This window comes from Uloborus diversus, chromosome 3 (assembly GCF_026930045.1).
Source record: "Uloborus diversus isolate 005 chromosome 3, Udiv.v.3.1, whole genome shotgun sequence".
NCBI classification, from domain to species: Eukaryota; Metazoa; Arthropoda; class Arachnida; order Araneae; family Uloboridae; genus Uloborus; species Uloborus diversus.
Genome location: NC_072733.1, coordinates 28,403,203 through 28,428,128, shown reverse-complemented (window position 1 = coordinate 28,428,128; position 24,926 = coordinate 28,403,203). Strand labels below are relative to the sequence as shown.

At 32.0% G+C, this 24,926-nt stretch overlaps 1 protein-coding gene across 1 annotated transcript; it reads left to right on the top strand.

The window, feature by feature from the left end:
- Window positions 1–1,599: 1,599 nt before the first annotated feature.
- On the top strand, window positions 1,600–17,817 carry LOC129219219 (uncharacterized). The gene is made up of 5 exons (XM_054853544.1): window positions 1,600–1,956; window positions 11,121–11,632; window positions 13,414–13,749; window positions 14,616–14,790; window positions 15,947–17,817. The coding sequence occupies exons 1-5, from the start codon at window positions 1,890–1,892 to the stop codon at window positions 16,129–16,131; spliced, it is 1,275 nt and encodes a 424-aa protein (XP_054709519.1). The 5' UTR covers window positions 1,600–1,889; the 3' UTR covers window positions 16,132–17,817.
- Window positions 17,818–24,926: the final 7,109 nt, after the last annotated feature.

The window sequence follows — 24,926 nt, the reverse complement described above, 5'->3', positions numbered from 1 at the left end:
GGGGGTGCATTCTGCAAAAAGAGAGACTGATAGGCATCCTTAAGAATTTTCGACTAAAAACCGAGTTTTATACATATTTTTGCGTTTTCAAATTACTACTTAGAAATAATTATTTAAAGTCATCCTGAAATAAATGAAGGGAGCGATAACGCCTAAAAATCCATTCCAAGTCTCATGTAGAAACTAAAAAAAATGAAGGCTAATGTTTGTCTGAAATTGCTATTTTAGACAAACATTCGACACAAAATAAAATATTTTGTTTGGAAAATTCAATCATTTAAAGCAGAATAAGAAGTTTGTCCAAAATTAAAGGATCCTATTTTACCGTATACGACGTTCGATTTTCTGACCTCAGCTAAATCAGAGTTTCTCTACAGGGGCCACGGGAAAAATTCAGAGGTCAGAGGAAAAAAAATTAAAATATGGGAGTCATGAGCCTTTTACGACGTTAGTTGAATTGTTTGAATCTGTCTATATTTTAGGGAAACAATAAGCTCTATTTTATGCTTTTTACGGGAAAGTAGTCTAAGGACGTACAAAAATTCCAATACTCAACATTAATGAATCAGTCAAACATTCTTGAGAAGCTAAATGCTCATATATTTTCCCCTTTATCAGTTTCTTTTCCCGAGAACTATACAAGCTTATCTTTTTATCTGTAAACTACAAACCGGGGAAAATATTTACCCCATGGGTTTTTTGCTCGTAAAATTATTCTGAAAGCTGTAATCTGACTCATAAGTATATGCATTTTTTGTTTTTTATTACTTTTTTTTCCCCATGCCGAAGGGAACGGTGAAGAGAATATTCCATTTTATTAAGATTTTGTTGGTGAAAACAACGATTTGACTAGCTGCAAACCTGGTTAAGAGTGCTGTAAACCAAGTTTACCTGTAGTAGATATCTATCTCCGTTTGTAGTTCTAGGGTTATTAATTATGATTATTTTAAGTATTTTAACAAAAATAATATAAACAATAAGAAAAAAGAAATTGGATAATGGTGTAAGATGTTGAGTTTATGTCGCGGTGAAGACTTACGCGCAACTTACTAATGCGTCTAATGAGGCACAAGATACACTCAAAAAACTGAAATACTCAAATTTGAGTACATTTTCAAATTCAAAATTTCGTGAGTCAAAATGTTTCAAATATGAATTTTTTTTTTCAAATATGAGGCACAACATTTTTCATTATGAAATTGGATGTTTTCAAATTTGACGAAAATTAATATTTATGCGTTTAATGAACCCAATTTTAGCGTGGTAGTTGAACTTATTCATATAATATTTCATCTGTCGCTATTTTGAGACAAATACTAACTTTTGGTAATGAAGTATTTGATAAAATACAGCGAACTATTTCTTGTCAGGTTTGCAGTGATTCGTATGACGGCGGAAGAATTTATACAAGATGGCCGCCTTCTAAAAATGTGATTGTTTTGCTTTTGTTATTCTGTTAAATATTGACAATTTTGAAAGTAAGTTCAATGAATTTTGACATTTTGAAATTATGTTTTCCGTTCTTATTGTACCTACTCTCTTGTTTCAATAGCGATTAGAAAAATCGAGAATGATTACATTCATGCTTTCATATTGATATGAAACTTCGACGTTTCAACTCGTTTTTCTTATTATTGAATCTCATAATGGCAATATTACTTATGACCAGTTAAACGTAGTTAATTTGAGCTGCGTTGTTAAAATTATTCACGCTATTTTATCTGTTGTATTTGGAACGCATTGCTAATTTCAGTAACTTTCTAATAGATAAAAAAATTGGTGAACTCTTTTGTTGTAGCGTATGCATAGCCATTGAGCGCCGTGACACGGTTTACATTTCTGTTGTGCGCGCATCATTTGAGACTCTCGACCAGCAGTAAGGCGGGAAGATGGACGTCTTCGTAAAAAGTTTGTTGGAAGATTGGAATCTAAGCGAATTTGCCTCAAATTTTGAAAGTAAGTTCATTTGTGTTTACTTTACATTTTTATGTCTCTTTGTTATCACACTTCTTCTGTAAGTTAATGTCCAAAAAATAAGTAAAAAGATTCAGTAAGAAATATATGCATGCTTTCGTTTTCTTAAAATTCGTTCCATTTTTTAAGTTAATGAAATCATTTTATTTCCTTTATATTTCTTAAAACAATATTGCTTCTTTTCATGTTCAAAATATTTTAATTATTTTGGGCAGACAAATGATTTTACATGCGCTACCTTAGATAAGCATACTTTTTGTTTCTGAAATACTTTACGTTTGGAGATGCACTTGTTCTGCAAGTTCATCTCCAAAATATAAGTAAAACACTTAAGAAAACGAAAGCAATTCCTGCATATATTTCTTACTTCAAATTCATTTCATTTTAAGTTCATGAAATCATTTTATTTCCTTTATGTTTCTGAAAACAATATTGTTTCTGTTCATCTTTAAAATATTTTAATTATTTTGGGCAATCAGATGTTTTTACCTGCGCTACCTTAGATAAGCATTCTTTATGTTTAATTTTAATCTCTACATATCTTCTATACATATAATAAAACAAGATGTTTGTGTGTGTGTGTGTGTGTGTGTGTGTTTGTGGCGCGCATCCCGGGAAAACGGTAAGGCCTAGAAAGATGAAATTTGGTACACAGGTGCAGTTTTTGCTGAAAATGTGCACCTCGGGCTTCGATTTTTGATATTTTAATTAGAAAAAAAGTTATTTAATGTTTTATGTGATTTCTAGCACTTTTTAGTACTTTTAACCTCACAGACCCCGAACCAATCGCGCCAGACAAATATTTTTTGCACTATAGTGTCCGAAATTTAATTTTAAATATGATGAACAAAAAAATTTTGAAGATAGAGCAATTTTTGTATTTTTTATGAATTTTTGAAAAAACCTTTATTTTGCATTTTTTTCTGGGTTTAATTTTTTTCTAAACGCATCCCGTGAAAAATATAATAACCGCTTTCCTACAATTTTACTATGTAGTAGCCAGAACATTTCGCCCTCTACAGGAAAAAATTTTTTTCAAAAATATTCAAAAGTTTTTTTTTTACAATTTTTTAAAGGCAGAACGAAGATATGAGCTATCGCTTCACCGAAATCTGCTGTCCGCTGACTGCTGCGAATATGACGTAACGCAACCACGTGATCTAACTGAAGTGCGTAACTTGCTTTTTTCTTTTCTTCCTTTCGAAGGATTCATTTGCTTTTTTTTTCTTTCCATGTATTTCATTTGTTTCTCCCCCCCCCCCTCCGATGTTTTGCTAAACATTCGATTTCGGTTAATCAGACGGACCACATCGGATCGTTTTGGTCCCAGTCACTTTTTTTTTTTTTTTTTTTTTGAATTTCAATAAAAACAATGATTTTTATACTTTGGCAAACTCCGGGTACCACAAAGACATAAATTTTTTGTGCATTTTAATAAATAAGTAAGCGCGCTTTTTTTGCATGATTTTCTTTTTGTTAGGGAATAAGATTGGAGGTTAGATCAAAATAAATATAGATGAGAAAATTTAGAGATGGATCGAATAGGTAGATAGATATACATTGAGTGTACAAAACATGTTTTTTTTTTTTTTTAAATTTTGTTCTCGAATTAATATTTTTTTTCTTTGAAAAAAGATTCAAAGATTGTTAATTACTATCAGAGGTAAATTTCCATGGATCTAGAGAAAGATAAATCTACAGGTCGATGTACAGTGAGAGATAGACAGACCCCGTTATTTAAAGAACAACAACGGGGGTTGGGGGGGGGGGGCGCCGCTGCGATTTGAAAACATTGTTAATTACTGTCGGAGGTAGCTACGCATCGATCGTATAGATAGATAGATAGATAGACGAATGCAGAGGTCGATATAGTAGATGAAGAGCAAGAAAGAGACATGCCCGTTATTTAAGGAACTTCAACGGGGTGTCAATTCCCCCCCCCCCACACACACCATGATTTTGAAAAAACAATGCTTTCAAGTAAAAGTGGAAGTGTTTTTCGTTATTTTTTGACAGAATTTGCATGAAGTGCAAGTAGTTTGTGTCTCCCCTCCCCCTCCTTTAAAAATATTCCAAACGACGGAACTGGAGATAGATCTAGAAAATATTTTATTTAAATTAATAATGATATAGATATAGATCGATTGATGCCGCCACGAAACTTATTTAAGCAGCCGCCGTAGACGGCAACATTGGCGTAAAAAGGCAGATGATAATATTGATATATAGAGAAAAACATTGATTAATACTGTCGCTAAATTGTCTATGCAGCCGCCGAAGGTGGCAACCCTGGCGTAAAAAGGCGGCTAGTAATAAAATAAGGAGTTTGTGTGTCTGTGTGTGTGTGTGTTTGTGGCGTGCATCCCGGGAAAACGGTAAGGCGTGGAAAGATGAAATTGTGTATACAGATGCAGATTTTGCTGAAAAAGTGCACCTCGGGCTTCGATTTTTGATATTTTAATTAGAAAAAAAGTTATTTAATGTTTTATGTGTTTTAGAGCCCTTTTTCGTGTTCAATTCGTCACAGACCCCCAACCAATCGCGCCAGAAAAATATTTTTTGTACTATAGTGTAGGAAATGTAATTTTAAACATGATGAACGAAAAAATTTTGACGATAGACCAATTTTTGTATTTTTTATGAATTTTTGAAAAAATGTCTTTTTTCCCATTTTCCTCTGTTTTATTTTTTGCTTAACCCATCCCTCAAAAAGTATAAAAGCCTCTTTTCTATAATTTATCTATGCAATAGTCAAAACATTTGTCCCTCTTCAGAAGAAGTTTTTTTTCAAAAATACGCAATAGTTTTTTTTCTACAATTTTTTTAATGCAGAACGACATCATCATATCCTTTACGTCGGTCGAAAAACATTCCTCGCTCTTTTTCTACCATCGACGTCACAGCGTGGATTTCGATTCGATATTAGACAGTCAGATTTTAATCGCAGCAAAATTTATTTGTATTTTTTTCTATCTATATTTTTTACTTTAATAAATATTGGTTTCTCCATATTCCAAACAATTTTTTCAGTTTACTTTTTTTTACTGTCTTTTCTCCTAACATTTGAAGTTTTTTTTTTTACATTTGCAATTTTTTTAGATAAATAAACGGAACAATTATTTTTTGTACTATGCCAAGCTGTGTGTTTAGATTCTTCTGTTGTTTATTAGCGATATTCTGATGTTAATCTCATGGTTAATCTCATGCTATGACTTCGTTGGTGCAAAAGCTAAGATCATAAATATCTTTGATTGCTGATATTAATAATCACTGAATACATTTTTGTTTCATTTATCAATCGTTTGCTTTCTCTTTACTTTTTTTTCGCGTAAAGGATTTCATTTCTTTATTTTTCCACTACTGACGTCACATCAAGGATTTCGATTCAATATGAAACAGCTACCATTCAAATAAATTAAAACAGTGAGGGGTTTTTTTTTTGTTTTTGTTTTTTCCTTTTCTTTGGCATACGCTACTTTTTGCACCACACTACAGGGAACAAGGGAGAGAACTCTTTTTTGGGCTATTTAATTAAATAACCAAAGCGATTTTTTGAGTGATATTTGTTTGAATTAGGGAATTGGCGGGGAGGTTGAAAAAAAAAAAAAAAAAAAAAGAGATGGATAATCATAGAGATTTTTTTTTTTTTTTTTTGCGTGCTATTTATAAAGCCCGCTGTTTTTTGCATGATATTTGTTTTTGTTAGGGATTGGTGTAGAATAGACAGGCCCGTCATTTAAAGAGCTTCAACGGGAGGTCAATAGCCCCCCCCCCCTCCCCGTCCCACCAAGACTAGATAGTTGTTTGCATTTAACTGAATTAAACAGCGAGGGTTTTTTTTTGTTGTTGTTTTTTAAGGCGGCAATCTTTGCGTAAAAAGGTGAATGGCCCAAAACGCAACTGAAGATAGACATAGAAAATATTCAAATTTATATTGAAAAAGATAGAGATGGATTGATTAATACCGCTGCCAAATTTATTTAAACAGCCGCCGAAGGCGGCAAACTTGACGTAAAAAGTGAATGATTTCACACATTTGTGTGCATGCAGCGAGTTTTTTTTAGCTTTCGTAAGTGCTCTTTTTTGTAGACTACGGGTAAAATGGAAGTTTTTTTTTTCGCGTGCTATTTAATAAAGTTAATAAAGCCCGCGGATTTTTGCATGATCTTTGGGGTTTTTTTTTGGGATTGTCGGTTAGGTTAGGTGGATAGAGAGATAGATATGTTGAGTGGACCAAAATGTTGTTTTTTTAATTAATATTTATACACATAAAAAGATTGTTAATTACTATCAGAGGTAGATATTCATTGATCGTATAGATAGATAGACAAATATAGAGGTCCATAATAATAGTAGATGGACAGTAAGAAATAGATATACCCGTCACTAACCCCACCCACCCCCCACCCCTACCGACTTTGAAAAAACAATACTTTCACACAAAAGTAGAAGTACTTTTTGTTATTTTCCGACGAAATTTGCATGAAGAGTACTCCCTTTGAGTCCCCCCCCCCCCTCACTTAAAAATATTCCAAAGGACGAAACTAGAGATGGAACCAGAAAATGTTTTGCTCAAATTAATATTGATATAGATAGATATAGTTTGATTGATACCGCCACAAAATTTATTTAAGCAGCCGCCGTTGCAACTGTGGCGTAAAGAGGTGAATGGCAAGTAAGTCGATTGCATAAAAGTCGAATGGCGCAAAAAGGCGAACCAGCTGGTCGCCGAAGGCGGCTAGTAAATAATAAATGTATTTCATGGGAAACGTGCCAACTTGAACGTGCACCGCGAAAATTTGTTTGCCATGTAGGAGATTTCAATTCTGAATTTTGTAAGCGTTTTGAACTTTCGGCAATTGAAAATTTTTGATTGTGCTGCCCCACATTTTATTGTTTATTTTTATTTCAATAGCTGAAAAGTAATAAACTTTTGGTTTGGTTTTTATGCTATTCATTTCTGCAAGCTTTATTTTAATCATTTTCACATATTGTCGACTTATTTAGTTTTGAATCAAATTTTTATTGACAACTTCTTAAGTTAATGAAGTTTTAAATACTTGTCGGTAATTACTAATAATACTCATTATGTAAATGTGTTAAAATTAGAGATCGGCCGAAACGCGAATACCAAAGCTTCCGTTAGCTAATGCCCGAAGCTCTGGCTGCTGCACGTATTAATTTTTTAGCATTAATGTATGATAAATGCATACAATATGATACTTTTCCCCACATGTTTAAAAATCCCTAATATTATACAACATTTTTAGCTCACTGTCATCTCATTTCTAAATTAATTTTACTAATTAAAGTAATTTTGGTTTTGTACTGGTAGTATCAGAATAGAAGACATTTCTAGTTTTTTTTTTTTTTTTGTTGTAAACATGTAATTATGAAGCATTACTTGGAATATGGAAGGAATGTTCAACAGTTAAGTTGATGTTTATAATAAAATCAACTGATATGATCAAATTAAGTTACAAAATAATTTATCAAGAAATTTGATGCTATTCACATTACATCTTGATATAATCTTTGTAACACATTATATTTTGTAAATAGACACGAAAATATTCTTAATTTAAAATTTTTGAAGTTAAGTTGAATTTGGTTGAAGGGCAATTCCACGATAACGGACGTATCATTCACAACATAAAACAGGCCTCATAAACACAAAATATGTTAACTATTTGCTTTATTGCTTGATATTATTTAAAGACATATTGCTAACTTCTTATTAATCTTCTGGTTTTTCTTAGTCAATATTAAATTTTAATTAATTTCATTTTTTTATTGCCAGTAACGGACGTATCTTACAAATGGAATTTAAAAACACACTGTTTTAGTAATCCAAAATTTTCTGAAACTATTATGTAAGAAATTTTTTAATAAACTATTTTAAACAACAAAAGTATGTTAATTTTAAGTATACTTGCAAAATATCTATTAACTTGAAAATTACTTGTTATTTTTTAAAAATATAACAGTAACGGACGTATCACAGATGTAACGAACGCATCATTTCTGAAAACTTACTCTTGTAATTAAAAGGTCTTTTTTATTTTAAAGAATAAAATTCAATCAAATCTCATTTTATGTTCATAAACACATTTATTACAATTTAAGTACTAATTAAAGCAATTGCAATTAGTTGAGGTATTTAAATTTTATAAGGTGAAAAATTGAACTCAAAAGGTAAGTCGTCCTCTGGTGTCAAATGAAGGTTCTGGGTGTAGTGATGTTATTTCTTTGCGATCAACTTCTGAAACATCATTTGTTGACCAAAAAAACTTTTCGCCAACTCTATTAAGAAATTTCACTGTTAGTTTGGGACGTTGGTTGTCAGAAACAGTGACTTGACCAACAAAGTGATGTAGTGTCTTCTTTTCCGACACCAATTCGACAAAAACCCAATCTCCAAATGCACCAGATTCTGTACTTTTACTTTGTGGCATGGTGGTTTCTACAGTTTCAGATTTTTCTGTTTGAAAATTAAATTTTGTTAGTGATTGGCTTCCTGATACAAGAGAGTGCCTGATACAGTACCTGCCACCAGCTTTAACACAGTGTATTGATTGAGTTGAGGGTATTGCTTGAATTCCAGTCCACCTATCTTCTAGTTCATCCATTGCTGTAAGAACTTTTGATTGTGGAACAAATATAACTGATGTTTTCTTGCCGGCAGCTACTGCACATTTGACGAAACTTTCTACAATATTAATCACATGTCTTCGTGTTTTAGTTTCCATCCAAACTTTATGTTTTAGCTGACCACCAATTCCATCCACTGGTCCCTTTCCATGAGAGGTGGCAAAGAAATGCCATGTACCTTTAACTTCCATATCTTCTTTCATAAAACTTACATTGCATAAATTAAACCTTTGCTTAAAATGTTGCCCTGCTCCATCAGTAAAAATATCAATTTTCTGAATAGTAAGACTATGCAAAATTAAAAACTGACATTAAAAATGATCCAACAAAAGCTTTGGTTCAAGTGGATTTTGCTGAAAATTATACAATTGGGTACCAAGATGAGGTTCAAAGCACACACTGGTCTAATGAGAAAGTAACAATCTTCACAGTAGTTATCTGGCATAAAACAATAACAAAATCGTATGCTGTGTGTTCTGACTACATGCAGCATGATAAATATGCTGTCCACGTTTTCCTTTGGGATGTTGTTCAAAATTTCATTTTTTTGCATTGAGATATTGAATTGAGATTATTATGTTAGCATAATAATCTCAATTTTAGCCTTCATTGTTATTAAAATTAAAAACTAACATAAATAAATACTTCAACAAATGATAACATCCATTATACTTAGTTTGACAGAATTATTACCGATTGAAAATGATACGTCTGTTACTCACAAAAATATATGTAAATATAAAAATAATTATTTCAGATTTTTTATATAAATAATATAAACAATATAATTAGAAAAAATGAGTGAAATATTTATATTTAATGTGTAATAAATCATAGGACCTGAAAATTGTGAAATTTAAGTAACGGACGTATCTTTAATTAATGATATTTTAATGTAACTTTATAATGCTTTAATAAATAATATAGAACTTTAAGGATGTTTTTTTAGATGTATTATACCCCAATGTTATTGTAAAAGTCAACCATTATTTTCCTAGCTTCTGAACTTTCTGCAGAGCAAGGATATAATAATAGCAAATTATTGCACAGAACTGTTCAGAACTGCGCCATTTTCATATCAAGCATTTTTTTGGCTAAAATGTTAATATAAATCAAAATCCCTCATGTTATACTTATCTGCAGACTTTTAGCTTTCAAAAAATGTATAAAGTTGATAATTTTTTCAAATTTCACTTTTACATGTTTTGGTTTACTTTATGGTGGAATTGCCCTGAATCATGCACATTCATTTTTCCTTATTTATCATTCAATATTTTTATTTAGAATGAAGTATAAAAGACGTTTAATTTTAGATTTGTTTATTTCAAAAAAATATAGTTGTTATTATTAATTTTTTAAAAGTAACAAATGAAATCAAAACATACTATCTTTCATTAAAAGTGAATGTGCAAGAAATATGTGCTTTCCTCTTTATTTTGCTTAATAAAAAAATAATAAAACTTCATATTTAATTAACTTTTTGTTGATTCTCATGGTGTTTTATAACAATGAACTATTATCAATAACTTTTATATCAACTAATATATTTACAAGCTGATTTAAATTTTATGTGTCAACACTTTAAGTGTAAAGAATGCCACATTTTACTAGCTTCATTTTTGCTTCAAATATGTCGATAGTTATTAATAATATGTTTGCGGTAGAGTTGAGTTTAATCGTGTAATCCTGAAACACTTTTACTTTATTAAAGTCTTTTACATGCCATCTATAAACTTGATAACGTTGTTTTGATAATCGGTATCTCTTTGCATCCGCTATAGGAATCGAATTTTTCACATTTCTAATGTTATCTATGCCTTGTTAAGAGACGATTAACTAAAATTTTTATTTCGTTAAAAACGTTGAATTCCAAAGTTTTTAACGAAATATCGTGCTCTTTAAAAGTGTCAAAAAGTAAAATGCCTAATCTCTGACTAAATATTTTTTTTTCAGCTAACTTAAGTTTAAAAATGCATAAATAATATATCCAGTCCCTTATGTATGAATGAATATGAAATATTCGAATCAGTTCACATTGTATTGAGCTGGCAATTTACGTATTGCTTGCATATAGTTATAATTTTCTCAATACATTCAGTAACAAGTGCAATTTTCTTTTTTGTAAGGGACAAAAAGAAAATATGTTGTGAGACTTTCACTTAATAGTTTTAAACAAAACTTCATGCTTTTTCAGAATGTCTAGTGTTAAAAAAATTAAGTGCAGAAATGTTTTCCATGTTTAGAATTTAATATTTAATTAACGTAGAACAACGTTTGTAATCAGAAGCTTCAGTTTAAATTTCTTTTCATTTTTTAGCACTATTTTTATTATTATTATTTTTTCCCTATATATTAGGCCATAACTTTCCTATTTTTTAATTTTTTTCTCTCCAAAAACTCTCTGCGGGCCCTTCATTTTATGTTATTCAAAAGATGTATTTCTCCATCAAATAATTATGCTTGAAAATGAATAAGTTTAATTTCTAACATTTCAGATGAAGGTATCGATGAATACAGTTTCCCGCTGCTTGATGAAGAAACGATCCGATTGTTGATTCCAAAAGCAGGGCCTCGATTAAAATTTCTAAAACTTTTCAGAACAACTCATACTGCAGAAAATAAGCCAGATGAAATTGGCAGTGAAAAATGTGACTCGAAAACAGAAGAGAAAAGTAAGGGAGCGCAAGAAGACGGAAACTTAGTCAAAAGTTCTGAAGCAGAAGAAGTTAAAAACTTAGGGAAAACTACTTCAACAGAGGAACTTATTTTAAAGAAAATTAGAATAAAAGAACTGCTCGAAAGAAAATTACCGGAAATTTATTTGAAGCTGGTAGCCGGAGTACCTGGTAGCATAAACATAACTGCCAAGTACAAAATAAATCGAGCTGTGGTGGATGCCTATATCTCAAATTTCGATAGTCAACCTACAACACAAACGAAACTACTGCTGGCAAAAAAGATCGTCGAATGCTTTCCTGTCTTGAAAGGGTTAGATGGGGAAGGGCATGTAAGTAAACATTCCTTAGTCATTAAACATGTTTTTCTATTTGCATGAAATTGTGTTCCATTCGCAAAATTTTTTTAAAAGTTTTTAAAGCATGTATTCAATTACATGTCTTCTTTTTTGTCAACACTGTTTACTTTTGTCAATTTTTCTTCATGATGTCCTTTGTGCCAATTTTTGAAGATTGAAATGACAAATGCATACCTGCCAACTTGTATAGGGTTTAGCCGTACAATGTACGGTTTTGGACCCTATTGTACGGTTGTAGGGTAAAAGTGTGCGGTTTTTTCAAAATGTTTACCGATTTTGACGTTTCTTTATAAATAAAACTACATTTCAAGCACTGAGCTTCTTCAGCATTCATTGTTAGGTGTGTTAATACGGGAAGAAGAACTTGAACGAACTTCGTCATATTTCAAGAGTGAATACGTGCTTAGCTGAATACTGGTTCCCGTGTTTGAGATCGCTATCCTTTTGCATCAAGCAAATATTTTTATATTTCTGGAAACAAGAGATTGTATTAACCTTTGCTTGCTACCCTTAATTAGTTAAACTTTTCATTTAGACAGATTATTTTATTTTTATTGTTCATATTTTTTTTCTCAAACCTGCTTAATTTAACATACTTCACAGAAAATTACATAAATGAAACAAATTTATTTAACTGAAAATTGAAGTAAACCTGCTGGAAGTGACAGTCATGTAATTAAGATCTCATATATAACGTCGCATTTTCAGTTAAAAATGTTATTGTCTTTGTACAGTTTTGTCGAGAAAATTGTAGGGTTTTCGAAGTAGACACGTTGGCAGGTATACAAATAACTAAAAAAGTGTAGATACAGAGATTTTATAAACATTAAGTATGTTTCATTTCTGTACTAACAATTTTATTCTATTTATGGTTATTTCTTGATTGACATCTTATTCTAAAAAATAATAGCATACGTTAAGAATTTAGTTCAAGTTGGGGGGGGGGGGGGATGCATGCTTAATTGTTTTACTAATGAAAAAAAGAAAAAAAGATCTCCAGTTAATATCTACTGGGTTGAGGTTAATTCTATAATTGCTCGATGATTAATTCCGAACATGTAGTTTGTATTTACCATAGAGTTTTATTTATTATAATTGTCAAAGTCTGTGTACTTCGACTCTGCTGATTTTGCAAGAAAAAAGATAATTGTCAAGTATTTGGCGAGCCATAAATTCAACTATTGAAATATACCCAAAGAGGCAGTTAGTTGCTTCTCTGAAATGGAAATGAAATTTCATCCGTCAAACCTTGACAGGCTTATTTCCTAATTACTAATAATACTCATTATGTAGATTTGTTAAAATGCTATTCTACAATTATTTCACTTTTTTAAATTAATTTATTTGCTGTTTTTATATTCTTGTCGTCTTCATTTCGAAAAATGTGATATTTTTGCATCTGATAGGATAATAGAAATTTTCTCAAGTTTGATGCTTTCTACGTTTTTTTAGGAAACAAATAAAAGAAATTTCTTTTTATTTTTGTTAAAGTTGTAAAAAAAATTCAAGCAAAATTCTGCATTCTGTATTAGAGTTAAACCGTGAATTGCTGGTTTAATTTTATATTAAGTCAATAGTTATTAATTATATGTTTGTCTTACACACAAGTTTTTAACAAGTTTTGTTAAACAAGTTTTGTTTTTGGTTTAAGGGAAAAGGCCCTCGCATTGAATTGAAATTTTATCAATTTTGTTCGGAATTATTTTATTTCCCTCTGCATAAGCTCATTGCAGTCGACTTTTTTTATTGCTTAGGAACAATGGTTTACTGCTGGTTCTGATGGCTCGCCTGCAAGAGGCTTCATAGCCGAGCGGTTCAGAAATTTCAGGCTGAGAAATTTATCGACTACAGAAAGGAGAGAATTAGGAATACCTAAAAAAAAGAGAGAGACTCCAGATGTACGTAAAAGATTTTCGGAAGACAGCTCGTTGACATTCCTACAAAGGCAACAATGGCTCAAAGAAAATTCTGAGCCAAAAGAGGAGGTGATATTGCTTATGGGCCAGACTTTTGAAGGACGACGTTTCCAAATATTAGAGAATGCAGGAAATGTGTTTGAATCGTGGCCTAGACTTTTGAACCAACATATTGTAAGAAATAACTTTTATTACTTCCTTTTATTTAATATGTATATAGTTAGAAATAGAGTTATTTTCAGGAAGTGTCTGGAGTACCTGCCCGCGGAAGGGTCTGCAGACTGCACCACAGACATTTTCAGAAGGGTGCTCTAAGGGGTATTTTATCTTTTTTTTTTGGGGGGGGGGGGGTGTTGGAGAGCGGTTGGAACAGTAAATTTTTGTATACACTTGTCAGGGGTGCTGGGACGGACATAGGTTACTTATTTTTTCCGTTCAGGTGTTTCAATTTTTATCAGATTTTAAACTTTATTTACGAAGGTTTCTCATTGAAACGAACTGTATGTTTCAAGTTTTAACTTAAACAGGTTTTTTTACGAACTGTGGCCATTATTCCGACTTGTGGCAACATTCCATCATTTATTTTCCTTTATACAACTTTGATTGTTGGACACGTGGCACTTGAGATGTTTTATTTTTGAGCTATCCTGTGTTAGTCAATAGAGTTGATAAAAATCACAAATTAGTGTTTAAAAAATCAAGAAAATAGGATTTTTTAAATTTAAATCAGACTCGATTTGATTTTGGTAGAGTTTTTAAAATTTAAATTCTGTCAAGTGCAATATTTGATAATAACAAATAACTTGTTTAAGTTAGATTTCTAAATCTGATAATTATTTCTCTCTAAATCATCAAGCAGATTACCTTCACAATTTATATTATTTCCACTAGCGGTAGGAAAAAAGGTAATCCCTGGGTCTGGACCTCTCCCTTGAAGCTCGAAATTAACCTCCAATAATTTAAAATCAACCTACTCCCTTCTGTTTAAAATAATTTATTATTAATGAATAGTTTATTTATTGTGTCAAAACATTTTCTAGATCGATGCAGAATTTAACCTGCTCTACGAAAACAAAGGAAACTCGTTCTGTGCTGACTTCGGACTTCTAGCTACATCTCTAATTCTGCAAGCGAAACACTGCGGAAGGCTTGCTGCAGAACAGTTTGCGAATGGTCTACAGTTAAATTTTGCTACAATAGAACCTTCCAACGAAAGTATGTCATGAATAATTTAGCTTGTCTCTTTTAGAAAATGTAAAATTTTCAGCTACAAATATTTTGTAAAAAAAGCAGCCGAAAACTTTACTATGTAATGAGTAAAATGAGCACAATGTGTATAAAAGTACAAATGAAACATTTAAAAAGAGTTAAAAAATGAGCATATGCTGAGTTTTTAAATGTTTCATGTGTACTTTTATACACATTGCATTTCTGCCAACTTGTAGGGTTTAGCCATACAATGTAGGGTTTTGGTTCATTGTGCGGTTGTAGGATTCAGGTGTAAAATGAGGGATTTTGCAAATTTTTACCAATTTTGAAGTTTTTTTTTACAAACAAAACTAAATTTCATGCACTAGGCTTCCTTAAACATCGTTACGTGTGTTAATATGCCTGGGAGAACATGAACTTAGTCATAGGCGGATTTAGGGCTGAGTTCCTGGGGGGCAAGGTTTATGTTTTTATTATTTATTTTAGGATTTGGCATGCATGCTGTCATTACTTAAAGTCATCTCAAAATTACTGGGGGGGGGGCAATGCCCCCCCCCCCCCATAAATCCGCCCATGAACTTAGTCACATTTCAACAGTGAATTTGTACTTCGCAGAGTACTGGTTCTCTGATTTGAGATCGTAATGCTTTTGAATCGAGCAAATATTTTAATATTTCTAGAAATTAGAGAATATATTAGCATATGTTCCCTAACATGAGTCTATTTAACTTTTTATTTAAATAATTTATATATGTATATATATCCCTCGTTAAATCGAATCTTGTGTTAGAAATTACATTCTTTTTGCATCATTCTTTATAATATTTTAATATTTTTGGCAGTTTTAAGTAATTTTGGCAGGTTATTTTATTTTTATTGTTCAATTTTTTTTCTCAATCAAGCTTAAATTTGACATAAATTTGCAGAAAATTACAAAACTTAAATAATAAATTCATTCAACTGAAAATTAAAATTAAAAAAAAAAAACCGCCTTAAAGGATTCATGCAATTAAGATCTCCTATATAATGTCTCATTTTCATTGTAAAATATTGTCTTTGTACATTTTTGTTGAGAAAATTGTAGGGTGTTTGAAGTGGACATGTTGGCAGGTATGATACTGTGCTCATTTCATTTATTGCATATTTTCTATTATCTTTTTAGAAACTTGTGCAGCATTGCTGCTGCTTCCACTGATGTTGCCAGAAGGAGGCTTTAAAAAGAAAGGAACTAAGACGAGAAAGATAAAACCTACGGGCGCTCAGTCGCAGGATAATTTTATACAGTTTCTCCCTGTATGTTCCATTTTTTCTCAATTCATTAGCTATATATTTTTGTCCCAAAGCTAATGTAGGAACTACGTGTTTGCATAGGTTGTACTTCTCCCTCCTTGACAATTTAATTTGCCAGCCGGAAGACTGCATGACTGAGCATTGTCTTGGTGTCGCATTAGTGACTAGAGCAGCCACAGAACCGTCTCGGGTGGTGAAAATGTTATTCGCCAGATAGTCACTAGTGTTGCATTCGGATTATGTCGCGGTCATGTGTTGTTGGTAAGCATGGTGGTCCTTACGGCCGTTGTTATTTTTATTTCTGTTAGTCCCTCGTTTTATATTCTGGAAGCGGTCTAGTCCCCGTCATGGAGGGATTAGTAAATATCTTGTTTAAATTGTAAACGTGACCTCTACAATGAAAAATATTTTTTCTTACTGTGTCTAATTTTACATAATGTATAGTTACCCTTTTTGTCTGCTTGTATCAGACATGTGATATATCACCGTGAATTAAATTTAGTATCTGCAAAATAACAGAAGGGCATTGCAGCCAATAAAGTCAATATAGGGTTGACCGACCAGTGAATGAACTCTTAGGCAAATTTTCAAATTAAAAAATTCATAGTGTCGTTGAATTATTAAAAAAAATGTATTGGAGATCTTTTATTGTTTTTGCTAGGGTTTTATGGGGGAGGTTAAAACGAAAAAAACCCAGTGAATGAACACCCCTACCAGTGGACAAAAGCAGTATTTTCTTCCTGTAAATGTGAATGTGTTGTTTTTTTTTAAAAAGAATTACACTGTGTATATTCACTGGTCGGTCCACTCTATACTACTTAATTTCATATGTAACTAATTTCAGTGTTTGGTTTATAAAGACTTAATATTAATAGCCCATGAATCAACTATCAAGTGTATACTGCAATATTATACTACTAATGTTTTTTCTCTCGGCCATGGAATTCAGTATATTTCATCACAATTGTGTCACATTTCTGTTGTATTGATAAAACTTTTCAATTATATCGTTTAAGGCAAATTGTATAGACATCGAAGGGACATTTAAATGTGTTGTATAAGAAATTCCGAGAAACGAGCTTTTTAAAATGATTTGTATGTTTACACTGCAGCAAAAAAAAAAAAAAAAACTTTAAAATGTCATTTTGTTGGCTTATCCTAATGTAAAATGACACCCGAGTCCAAATATGCCCACCGTTTCCCCCATATGCGTACCTATTTGCACAATGGTATTTATTTCTTTCACATTAAAGAAATATTGTACATATAGGGGGAAACGGTGAGCATGTTCGAAATCAGGGGATCATTTTACATCGATCGACAAAATATCAGAAGCATTTCAAAGGGGTTTTTTTACCGCACAGTGTTATTTCTATGCCATACCAGTGGTATAAAGTAAATTAATGAGGAAATTATTTCTAATTTTATTGCTTTGGAATATTTTTTGTCGAAAATAGCAGTTTGTGATGCATGTAATGTGCCATACCAGTGGTACAAAATAAATTAATGTGGAAATTATTTTTAATTTTATTGCTTTGGAATACTTTTTGTCGAAAATAGCTTTTTGTGATGCGTTTAATATTCAGTTTAGGAAATGAAGTTTTAGTTACGCCTGCTTTTTTAATGTAACATATACCCCTGATAGGTATTTGGCATTTTTTTTTCTTCTCTCTATATTTTGTTTACAAAGTAATTTTTCATTTAAAAAAAATGATATTTGATATTGTCTAAAAAATATTTCAGCATTTTGTATCAATGCTACGAATTACAATAAAAAAATGTTATTGCATGAGCTTTGTGTTTGTGTCATGTTATTTCATATTCATTTATTTAATAGGTAAATGATTTTCTAACGCGCAACGAGTCCCACACAATAGCATGCGAGATGGCATTATTTCATTGTTGCATCAAGTAAAATTCGGTAATTTTGTTAATAATTTGATAATATTTTATGACAGCATTTGAAAAGCAGAGAATTCGCTGCTATGACAAGGGCAAAACTGGATTTAGTAACTTAATTGTTTTACTAATGAAAAAAAGATCTCCAGTTAATATCTACTGGGTTGAGGTTAATTCTATAATTGCTCGATGATTAATTCCGAACATGTAGTTTGTATTTACCATAGAGTTTTATTTATTATAATTGTCAAAGTCTGTGTACTTCGACTCTGCTGATTTTGCAAGAAAAAAGATAATTGTCAAGTATTTGGTGAGCCATAAATTCAACTATTGAAATATACCCAAAGAGGCAGTTACTTGCTTCTCTGAAATGGAAATGCATTTTTTATACGTCATACTTTGACGGGTTATTTTATAGTGAATATACTACAGTCTGCGCTCATTATAACAACCATAAAAAAAAAAGCCATCCCATTAAAACGAACTGTGAGGAAAGTCCCAACTTATATATATTCTATGTTAATTTGCTTCTGTTATAACCACCACTCGTTATAAAGACCTTTTTTCTGAGGGACGGAGATGGTCGTTATATCGAGCGTTTACTGTATTATACATTCAAGGGAAGCAAGTTTTGGCAGAACATAAAAAGCAATATGGTGCATATGCTTCGATAATTTCGCATAGCAAGTTTCAGTCTTTTATTGCATTTTAAAAGTTTCATGTAAGGAAAAGAACTCATTTTTGCCTGTGCTACTTTAAATAAATTTGTTATGTATGCTTTATTTTAATTATTTATATATTAGTATCTAAACCTTCAGTTAACAGTGCTTTTTAGACATTCCAGAATAAAATAAATGCAGAAATATGATGAAAAAACTGATGCATTGAAATGCAGTATTTTATTGTATTAAACAAGAGTTATTTTTGCTATTACAATAAAAATAAAGACACATGTAGCGAAAAATAAAATTAACATATTAAAAAATGAAACTGACATACTGAAAAATGAAACGAAGAAATACTCATAAATGAAAATACATACTAAAGAATAAAACCACAAATACTAAAAAATGGAAACATGCACAAGCTCACAAACGAAATAGAAACATACTCGAAAACAAAACAACGTGTGCTGAAAAACGAAACATACATATACTCATAAATAAAACTTCACATTCTCAAAATCAGAACAAACACATACTCAAAAATAAACCACACATACTAAAAATTGAAACCTACACATACCCATAAACAAGACAAACACATTCTCAGAAATAAAACTACACATACTAAAAAGTGAAAACATGAACATATTCAAACACCACAAACACATTTTCAAATATAAAACTGTAAGTACTAAAAAATGAACCATACCCATACTCATAAACAAGACAAACACATACTCAGAAACAAAACTATACATACTAAAAAGTGAAAACATAAACATACTCAAACACGACAAACACATTCTCAAAAATAAAACTATAAATACTTAAAAATGAAACGTATACATACTCATAAACAACACAAAAACATTCTCAAAAGTAAAACCACACATACTAGAAAATGAAACACAGACATACTCAAAAAATATCAGTAACATATACTCGTAACTGAACATACATACTCGAAAATGAGAAGTCTCATACTCAAAAATGAGTATGTCAACAAATACAGATTAAATACAGCTCATTTTTTTGAAACTCAACATACTCAAATAAGAGTAATTTTGACTCAAAATTGAGTAGTTTTGACTCGTTTCTGAGTACTTAAAATAGTTTCAAACCTGAGCACATTCGAGTTTCATATTTAAAACCCATGTAGTCGGAGCCATTATGAAACGGTAAAGTTTTCATAAATGAGTAAATTTGACTCGATTTTGAAACTTTTGTTACGAGAGTGTAAGTGTAGATCGAAACAGGTCGATAAGGAAACGCAATAAGCACGTAGATATTGTGCGTTCATGAGGAGAAGAGACTTCGGAACGCCTTCCCGAAAGCAAAGCAAAGTTTAGCGCGGGGGTGATCGCTACCGCTTTCAATTGAGACAACCCTAAATTTGGCGGGCATTTAAATTTGTAAAAGTGTCTTTGTGTTCTTTCCTTTCATTTCTAGCTTCGCGTAATTGTCGTCTACGGGGAATCTATACTTTTTAAACTGAAAATTTCAGAACAAAAATATTGTATTTACAAAAAAAAGTAAGGTATTTTGTTTTCCGAATGAAACATTTCTATTAAGGATAGGCTTTCTGAATTTTGAACGATATCCTTTTAAACACTAACACGTCCTATATTCGAAATTGCAAGTGCGCTGATGCAAAAAAAAAGGGGGGGGGGGACAGGAAAACTTCATTGCCACACAGACTGTGGCATTGAAATGCTTAAGGGTTGCGTTCGTTTTGAAGACTTAATATCTCTCTCCATCTCCATCTCCCTTTTCTTGAGGGGGGGGGGGTGACTCAGTAGCTCTTACGGGTTGGGTCTTTTTGATGCATCTGTATGGATTGTACAAAATTTCAGATCATATAGAGCGGATATACAGTCAGTAGATCTACAGTAGCAGTTATTTTTGAAAAATCATGAAAACATTATTCGAACGGAAGTTGCCCCCTCCCCCCCCCCCCAAAAAAAAAAAAAAAAAACTTGGTTGAACCAAAGGCGGAGACTGGGCAATTGTTCCAGAAAGGATTTACATGTGAGAAATAAAAGTAAATGAGAAAACAATAAAAAATCAATCTGAAATATTTAAAGCAATTGACTATTAAAATCAAGGCTATTTCTCTAAGTATCGCATGAATATTAATGTTTAGAAATATGTAATAATATGCGATGCGTTATAAAAAGTGTCTTTGGTTCGAATACTGTTTTAAAATTATAGGTTCATCGGTTGGGCTTAAGAGATGGCGACTACCCCCAGGGCGAGTATTTTCAAGGCGGGGGGAGGGAGGTAACCAACTTCGCTTCTGGGGGGGGGAAGGCAGAAACGAAGTTAGTTATAACACTTCAGTACACAGTAGCCTAACGTAAACACGGATTGTCCATAAAGGACGTTACACTTCACCTTAGCCTCTCCCCTCGTCACATCTCACGCAATGTTCGATGAACATATTGCTATAACGAACGCTTTTATTTGGACCAAAATATGTGAAGTCATATTTCTTATAATCCCCTCCTTCCCCCTTGAGACTAACTGTCCGAAGTTCATGAACCCCGAAACCTCTCTCCCTACCCCTTTCAAACGTGACATCATTTGTGAACGACTCCTTAGGTTTGCTCTAAGTCACCAAAATCGCAGTAACAATTGTTTTAAGGGAAAAGACCGGCTCCCCCCCTCCTTCCTGGATAGCTCTAGTCACAATTTGTTTATGATCATGTATGTTTTTAATAAAGAATCATATCGCACTCCGGCAAGGAAAGTGACACAATTCAAAATCTGGGAAAACCGTACCGGCTATTGATTTAAAATCTAAATTTAGTGCTTTTTCTCGACACAAAAACCGCAAAGTTAGCTCACCTAATTGGTGCGGGGGGGGGGGGGCGTAGAAACGATTTCATCAATAATGACACATCTTTAAAATTTCATAATTTGGAAGAATATTTTTCGAGCTTAAAGTATGCATTATGTATCTATACTTCAAAAACTAATTAATAAACATCACATAATAAGTTGACTGCGCATATTGTAATGTTTGAGACTAAATCACTTAAAATTACTATTGCGTCAAACCTTAATTTTCTCCATTGCTGTTTTTTTTTCTTGTGGTTGAGTCAGTTTCCTTGCCAGTGTGGGATATGTTGAACAACTGAATAGGTTGACTATAGCAACGTTTCTTGATAAAAATAACGCATTTTACATTCAGAGCCAAGGACGGATCCAGAAACTATTCAAGGAGGGGGCGATTGATTTCACACCCTTACCCTTTTATAAATTCGCAAACCTCCGCTCCCCCTTTCCAAACACCATGAAAGATCGTCTCATTTCAGTTATTTTGGGAAGGGGAGGGACTTCTTTTTCTACAAATTTGCGGAGGAGTGTACCAAACCCCATCCCTTACCTTAACGCCATCAAAGGTGTCCCATTAAAGTTCCTCTTTTTTTGGGGGGAGGGGGGACTTCAATTTTCCAAACTTTCCTGAGAAGAGCCCTTAAACCCTATAACCCTATTTAATATCATCTAAAATCTTCTAAAATTGAGTTTTTGGAATTTTGAAATACTTCCTATACAAAGTTCAGATCTCTATCAGTAATGTGTTAAGAATAAGATATGTGCTACACTTTCATTTTCCAGACAGCAAGAGCTTCGTCAAACTATTGAAGATAGGCTAAAACAATTTTCAACTTCAGTATCAAAGACATGCCGTGGAAGAGTTCTGCATCTCGACTCAAGGAAGGGGCGGTCGCCCCATCGCCCCTCCCTTGTGTCCGTCCTTGTTCGGATCTGTATACGGACAACAAACTTTTGCCTATTTTATGATCCCCACACGTAACGCTGTTCCGTAAAAGTACTGGAAGAACTGAATTACTTTTAGAGTAATCGAAAAAACTGGAATAAAAAAAGCATGTATATTTTTTTGTATTTACAAAAATAAATAGGTTAAAACAGTAACATAAAACGTTGTTTCAGGCACTTATTCAATTATTCTGTAGATAACCATATTGGCATGTGAAAAGCTTTAATTTTTGTTTTGTTCCTTTTTTCATTTCTGAAGAATAAAAGCCATATTGGAAAAAAAAAAATAGTACTAAAGTATTGAAATGTGTCACACAGAGTGCAACTTACCTACTGAGGCTCCCAAAATTGTTCGTAGGCTTTAAATGTGTATGGTTAAAAATGAAGTGCCTAGGAATCGAAATAGTAGTTCAATACTTTTTCATACTGTCTCTACATGATTACATCAATTCAACATTTTTTTTTACAAAATATTGACTGTTTGAAATGGGCCAAAAATGAGGTGACAGAGAAATATTTTCAGAAAAATTCGAAATTAAAGTTATCGTCTGTCGTTTTCTTTCTTTCTTTTTTTTTTTTTTTGTTATTTTTTCAATGCGGTGATAGTTAAAAAATCTTTTGGCATTAATTTTTGCTTGTTCACTTTACAAATCTACGTATTATTTTAAAAATGACTCGTATTCGCAAAGTAACAACAAACACAATTCGAAAACGCATTAATTCTTCATTATATTCGAAGTAAAACAGTTCGAAATATTGCAAAAGTAGTTCATTTATCACTAAGCACTGTGTAATATTTAATAAACGCTTTAAAGAAGAAAATCGGATCGAAAATAAGGTGAGAAATGGTTGACCAGCAAAGTTAACAATATGCGATTAGAGATTTATAATTAGAATACCTATGAAAAACCCACGTTTGAGAGCTGTGAAAGTTTCAGCAGAATAGAAGGAAAAATTTTCCTTCCAATTTCACCTGCAACTGTTCACCGTGTTTTCAGAAAATGTTTACTTAGCGTGAAAGACAGAAAGTTTAGGATTTCCTTCGCAAAATCAATGATAAATTAACCCAAAACGTATAGAAATACACTACAAATCTTAAAATACTTTTAAGTCGAACAATTGTCTTAGTAGCACACCTTTTTTTCGGGAAAGAAGGTGGGAGGTAATTTCTTAGAAAATTATAGAACACTCGTCTTCTTACAGCGCGATAACGATGGCCAATTGCAACCTTTCTCAGTGTTGGTCTGAAGCCTCATCCCCAAAAGACGCATATAGAATCTTCCGATACCACGTGTTGGGGGCGTGGCCAAGTCTCAACTAGTGAAAAACGGACAATAACACTATCAAGAAGTTTATCAAGTAAACGAACAAGATACATGGAATGATAAATTGCAATTACACAGTTTGACGTCCTTGCAATCAAAAACAAATCTAACCAAAAGGGAAAAAAAGATCTACTTTTGTTTGTAGGAAAAATAAATAAAAAAATGAATAAAATTTTTTAAAAATGTATATATATATATATACACCGCGGACCACATTTGAAGAAACAAATTTTGGAAATTGTGTAGTTTAGTTATATTTTCTCTCGTACAAAGAAGGTCAGATGGGGTAAAATGAAGTCTCGAAAAAAAAGACAGGAATCAAATATAATTTTTTTTTTCTTCACAAAGATCCCCCCGCCCTCCTCCAGGTTGTTTACACCATAAGCAATATTTCTAAACTACATTTTCTTTAACTGGGCGATATTCCTTTAATACAAAGGACATAATAATATTATTTATGATTTTATATTAGACTTTGTCGAAGTAAATATGAGGATTACTTTTCTCATTCAAAATATGAAGTTTACTTTTCTCATTCAAAATTGTAACTAATTTCACCATCCATAAAAATATAAACAAATTTTGAAAAAAAGCTTTTGTGATTTATTAATAATATTTTACTACATCTACACAAGTTTTAGTCTTTTTTTCTTTTTGCAGATATTTAAGTGGCGTAAAATGATCATAATTGTTTGGCTTAATTATTTTGTGGCTATAACCAGTATTTATATGGATACGTTATCGTAAATGTGATAAATCCGGTGATTTTGCATAATTCTCTGTCATTATTCCTAATCACCACTAAAATTGGTAAATGTGTTAAATTATTAAACATTTGTCAAACTTACCGATTTATTTATATAATCCCCAACCAATGTCGGGGAATGCAATAAATTCTATAATTTCAACCAGAAATCAGTTCAAAATATGGTAAGAAAAATTTGGTTTAACGATTTTCCAGATCTAGCAATATCACTTCGAGAATGTGTTCGAAAATCATCTATTTCTGGACGAAAAGGCACAGAAGTGCAAATGTAAAAAAGTCTAGCAAACTTTGCAATCAAAAATGTCGTAACAGAATGAGTCCCAGTAAAGGCCTTTTCGAGATGGCTTTGGGTTCAATTTATTGTTGATGTGAAATTGTTCCAATTATAAATTGATTCTCTCTTTTTTTTTTTTT

Excerpts from the sequence above, each read along its gene's own strand:
- LOC129219219 (XM_054853544.1), top strand. The coding sequence starts at position 1,890 with ATGGACGTCTTCGTAAAAAGTTTGTTGGAAGATTGGAATCTAAGCGAA. Across the intron at positions 1,957-11,120 it reads ATTTGCCTCAAATTTTGAAA|ATGAAGGTATCGATGAATAC; the intron begins GTAAGTTCATTT and ends CTAACATTTCAG. Across the intron at positions 11,633-13,413 it reads GGTTAGATGGGGAAGGGCAT|GAACAATGGTTTACTGCTGG; the intron begins GTAAGTAAACAT and ends TTTATTGCTTAG.